A 5,728-nucleotide genomic window follows, 5' to 3' on the forward strand; every position below is an offset into this window, starting at 1 on the left:
TTTTTAATATTTGCTAAACATTATTTAATCAAGATTAACATATCTTAATACTCCCTCTGTACCATAAAATATGAAGTTTTAGCAGTTCAATTTGAGCTACTAAAATATCATATATTATGGTACAGAGGGAGTACATGGTTAACACTTTTTTCTATACACATTTAATATTTTTCAAATGATACATTAATATTTTTAATACAAAATAATCTATTTCAATACCTAGTCAACATTTTTCTATACACATTTACCTTATTTCAATAACTTGATTGACATTTTTTCAATACATGGTCAATATTTTTGTATAAATATTTAACATTTTTTAAATGCTTGATGAACATTTTTTAAATACTTGTTTAACATTTTTTTCAAATGCTTGCAGGAATTTTTAAATACATGTTCAGCTTTACACACACATTATATATTTTTTGTATACATGAGAAACATTTTCTTTATACATAATTAACATTTTTTAAATCCTTGGTTAACATTCCTTTCAAAAGCATTATGTAAAATGCGTTTAAATATATGTTTTTAGAATATTTGCAAGCATAAACGAAAAACAAATGATGCGATCCTCCACATTTAACATGGCTTGCAACTTTTGTAGTGATTTTTTTATCCGCAAACGCTTAGGTCGGCCGAACAGGCGTCCGATGGGGTGATGTTGTCACCTAGTTGTGGCAAGGTCTAAGAGTTTTCTTCCTTTTTCTTTTATTTTTGTTAAATTATTTTTCTCCTTTTTTGGACTTTATCATTCTTTATGAAACCTATTTTCAAATATTGTATATATATATATATATATATTTATATCTAGAATCTCAAAAAATGTCCCCCTTTTTTAAAAAAATCACAAATTTAACAAATGTTTACAATTCAATGAAAGTTGATAAATTTTAATTAATATTACGTGGTTAGCAATTTGTGGTCAAAATTTCTTAAATTATTGGGAATTTGTAAAAAAAATGGAAATAGTGTTCAAGTTTGTAAAATTTTCATACACAATTTGATATTTCAAGTTGTTGACAATTTTTAAGAAATGGTTATGACATGAGAAAATGTTCATGTTCATTGGGGGCATTTCATGACAAATTGTTGACATTTTTTCCATGCATGAAACGATAGAAAATTTTGACAGTGTGTGGGCATATTCATACTAGTTATCGCTGCAAAATTTGAACAAATTCAAACACTGAACACATGTTGTGTCACGGCCGGCTAGTATTTTAGGGTTTTTTCACTAGGAAAATGCTAGAAATTGAATAAAATGCCAGGTATCAATGAAACTTGGCAGGGAAGCTTTCCATGGTGATGCCATTGTGTAGAAAAAATTTGATCCGTTTGGTAGAGGTGAAAAAAAAGTGCTTCAAAACTTGCCCTACCGGCCTACCCGAACGGTTCAGGTTGTACATGGTGTATTTCTTGCTATGCATGAAATGATATCAAATTTTGCCAGTAGGTGGGCATACCCATGGTAGTCTCGCACGCAAAAATTGAAGGAATATGGAAAAAAATGCACATTGTGTCATGGCCAGCTAGTATTTTAGGGTTTTTGATTGAGAAAACTCTAAAAATTGTATAAAATGTCAGATATCAACGAAACTTGGCAGGGATGCTTTCCATGGTGATGCCATTGTCTGAAGAAAAAAATGGGTTCCTTTGTTGGAGCTAAAAAAAAGTTCTTCGAGACTTGCCCTGACGGCCTACCCGAACGGTCCTGGTTGTATATGTTGTGTTTTCTTACCATGCCTGAAATGACACCAAATTTTGCCAGAAGGTGGGCATACTCATTATAATCACGCACGCAAAATTTGAACCAATTGAAAGGACCACGATGTCGCCTGGAGGGGGGGTGGTGAATAGGCGTTTTAAAATCTTTTATGGATTTGGCTATATCCTAATGCGGAAATAAACTAAGCGGATACTCTTCAAGCACAAATCCTAAATATACTAGGCTCACTAAGTGCACCAACAACTTAGCATAAACAAGATGAGACTAACGAGGATATGAGTAAGCACAAGTAAGTCACACAAACTTACTCAATGTATATCACGAGATATGGAAATGAATAATACACACAACCACCAGTAAGCAATACAAGCTTACACAAATTGTATCACAATATATGGAATTGAATGATACAAGCAAACTCAAGTAAGTTACACAAATTTACTTGTGCAATACCACAATATATGGAAGTGTATGACACAAGTTAGTAATTCACACTAATCACAAAGTATATCAATAGTAGCAAGTATGAATTGCGGAATATGAAGTGTAGGCCTAAATAATCTCTACAAGGAAATGGCCAACACAATATAATGAACCACCACAATATAATGAGGACAACAAGATATAGTGAATGTACGGTCAAATGACCAAAGTAAACCACAAGTAAGGAGTTAGGGTTATGGATAACCAAAGTCACGGAGGCGAGGATGTATCCCGATGTTCACTTCCTTGGAGGGAAGCTAGTCACCGTTAGAGAGGTGGATGTTACCACGAAGGCACACCAGCGCCACGAAGGCTCACCCTATTCTCCTTGAGATATCACCACGAAGGTGATTCCCAACCACTAGTGGTAGACCTGGAGGCGGCCTCCAAACCTTCACAAACTTTTCGGGGGACAAATCACAAGTTGATTCCTCACCAGACCACTCCTACCGCCTAGGAGTCTCCAACCTCCAAGAGTAACAAGATAAAGGGGGAAATGCTCAAGACTTGCTCAAATCACAAATTGCTTTGGTCAAAAGAGAGAGGAGGAGTTGGTGTATGCTTGGATGAAATCTCTCTCAAGAACTCTCACAAATCTCTTCGAGGTCTAGCACGGGAAGGCTCAAATCCCTCTCTCTCAAATCCCACCAAAAGCAACTAATGATATGGAGGGATGGGAGAGGAGAGGAACAACAGAGGAGGTCAACAAATGAACCCTAGATCCATGGGATAGTTTTCCCCCAAATGGATTGGAGTTTTGAGGCTTGGGGGAGGAGGATAGAGCTCAAAAGAATGGGGAAATCTCATATCCAAAAAGCTCTGACTCGATGGGGAAGAAGGGTGCCTTATATAGTGCCCCACCAAATCTGCCCATTATGCACAGAAAAACGTAGCCCGGAACTTCCGGGCCAGCTATTGGACACATATGTGCAAACTTTCTGGTTAGCCCGGAACTTGGCCCGGAATCTGCCCGGAACTTCTGGTCCCCGGAACTTCCGAGAGGCCCGGAACTTCCGTGCTCCCTTTGGACCAGATATGTGCAAACTCTCTGGTTAATCTGGAACTTTCCCCGGAACTTGTCCGGAACTTCCGGGCTGCCCGGAACTTCCGTCCCCGCAGAAAGCAGCCAGCATACCGAAAGTAAAACATGCATAACTTTTTCATACGAACTTCGATTTCGATGATCTTGGGCTCGTTTTGAAGCTATGGAAAAACCCCAGGTCCTCACATAGAGAACCATACAAGATCAACCAAAATGGAGGATGCCAAATATGCAAAGGTGTTATCCTAGATTTGGGAAACCTATTTGGCTTTGATTTTCTTCGGTATATAGGATAGGAGTGGAATTGTATAGAGAAGATGTTGACTTGAGAAAATCCATCACGAACCCCTTTGATCCCCTCTTAGTAGTGCGGGGTCCCTATAACTCAAGAATCATAAAAGAGCTATACTACATAGCTATCGAGAATCCATTCTTGAGTGTATGTGTTTCTTCGGTGGTCATCATTCCACAACACTAACATCAAACGAACTAATACCTTTGACTCGAGCCTTTCACTTGAGCTTGATGTTGATGTTTCTTCTTGGCTCAAGCTGAAGGCTAGACATTGGTGAAGTCTTCAAGTGCCCCCCCCCCATACACAATGTGGGAAGCTTTGCTTTGCATTCATCTTCACGTGTCCATCACATGATCATCTACAAGCTTCAAGCATGCAATTCACGTGTCCAGTGATCGTCCAGACCAGATCAAATGAGAGAGGGAGGGGCAGCCTTGGGGATCAGCAGGGAGTGGGGAAGGGGTGAGGAGGGTGCTGGTGGGGGATAGAGAGGAGCCATGGCGGGGGCGGAAGAGGTCGCTGCACTCATGTCGTTGGCCATGGAGGGGGAGGGCGGGGGAGAAGGATCACCCAAATCGAAGCCCGCAACCGCACGCCTCGGGAGAGCCAAGGCTCGATCCGGACGAACCAGCTCGTACCGAGCTCCGCCGCCTCAACAGGAGCTCGCCTTGCTGCCCGTCGGCCGGTCACCGGAACCGCCATTGCCGGCGACCGCCTCCCTCACCTTGTGCCCTTTCTCCTTCCTCTCTTTCCTCTCTCCCTCATGCCCTGGCTCCATCTTTCTTTGGATCAGCAGGACGCCGTCGCCACGGGAGCAAGACGCCGCAGCCGCTCCCATTTAGCTCGCGGCACCGGATCGAGGCTCATGCGGGGTGGGGCGCCTCCTGGCGGCTGGGATCGGGAAGCGAGGGAGAAAGAGGACCACGGATTGAATCCGTAAAACTACAGGGTTTTATTTGTAAAATTTCTAAACGAAACGTTTTTCTCACTTAAGAAAAGACTGCGGGTTAATTTCTCAGAAACATGGGGACTTTTCTGTAAAAAAGCCGACGACGTACGACCAGAAGCAATCACTGGTTTATTAGTAGGTAAAGATAAAGATATAAAACGACAACCAAAAAAGGAGAAGAGAAAACCAAGCGGAAACCATGTATAAAAACACGAAAAGAAAAATAGCATGGAAAAACCATGCAGATCTAAACTGGAATTACCCCTAAAAAAATCCAAACCGGAATTGTAGACACCAAGACGTAAAAGAAGTGCAAGTCTGCACGATGGGTTATGTATCCGAGTTGGTTACTGTCTTGAGAAATAAGCGCAATATTTGGTCTGAATCTTGGGTAGCGCAAAATTTTTTAACTTGAAAAATGGAAAAAATGTAAATGGGCTGAGCCCAGGAAAAAGCCTTGAATAACCTACTCCTATACGGCGTATACCTACAAAATGGATACGATCTGTGAAATGTCTATATTACCCTTTATACGTTTTGTGAGGAGGGGTGTACCGAAGCATTGCTCATACTATAGATTCTACACATACCGATAAAATCTGATTGCATCCGGTAGTTGGAGAAGCGTCCTGTTGGAACAGGAGCGCCAGACCAATTGGAGCTGCGATAAGAGCCGTACGGGTAGCTCCACTGCCGCGACGTCTTCTCACCGACGATGTTGGGAACGTTGCCGTTGTCGACAAAGTCGTCGCCGAAGACGAACATGCTGGACCACTGGTGATTGGAACGATGAGCCCTAGGTGTGCCTCGGGGCCTCCACATCTGTCAGGATAGGTCGATCATGTCAGTACATTCGTGCATGCAGGCAGAACATGAAGAACTCGATGAGATTGAAGTAGCATACGGATAGGGAAAAGCAAGGCAGTAAGTAGTTGATAATGCACGTACCATCCAATGCAAGGAAGACGAGGAGGAGAAGGAAGACGGTCGGAAGGAGCTTCATGTTGCTCCGGCCTGCTGGCGGCCGGAGACGAAGCAGATGATGGAGAGGGTGCTGCGGATGGAGGAGGCGAGGAAGGGATGGGATAGTGGGATGGCCGGCCGGGCTATGTATTTATAGAAGGATGTACGGACGTACATCATGTGGACTTCATAACCGCTTCATTCAAATTTGCGGATCCCTCAAAATGTGGGCGTACATCATGTGGACTTCATAACCGCTTCATTCAA

The 5,728-nt window shown here is 42.1% G+C and overlaps 1 protein-coding gene across 1 annotated transcript in view; it reads right to left on the reverse strand.

Moving 5' to 3' along the window:
• LOC119345867 (alpha carbonic anhydrase 8-like) overlaps positions 1–5,263 on the reverse strand; it is a 10,025-nt gene extending 4,762 nt beyond the window's left edge. Inside the window, exon 1 of the mRNA XM_037615718.1 lies at positions 5,089–5,263. Coding sequence (XP_037471615.1) covers positions 5,089–5,263 — 175 coding nt within the window. The remainder of the gene's footprint in view (positions 1–5,088) is intronic.
• Between the last annotated feature and the right edge of the window lie 465 nt (positions 5,264–5,728).

Source organism: Triticum dicoccoides, unplaced genomic scaffold, assembly GCF_002162155.2.
Source record: "Triticum dicoccoides isolate Atlit2015 ecotype Zavitan unplaced genomic scaffold, WEW_v2.0 scaffold32018, whole genome shotgun sequence".
NCBI lineage: Eukaryota > Viridiplantae > Streptophyta > Magnoliopsida > Poales > Poaceae > Triticum > Triticum dicoccoides.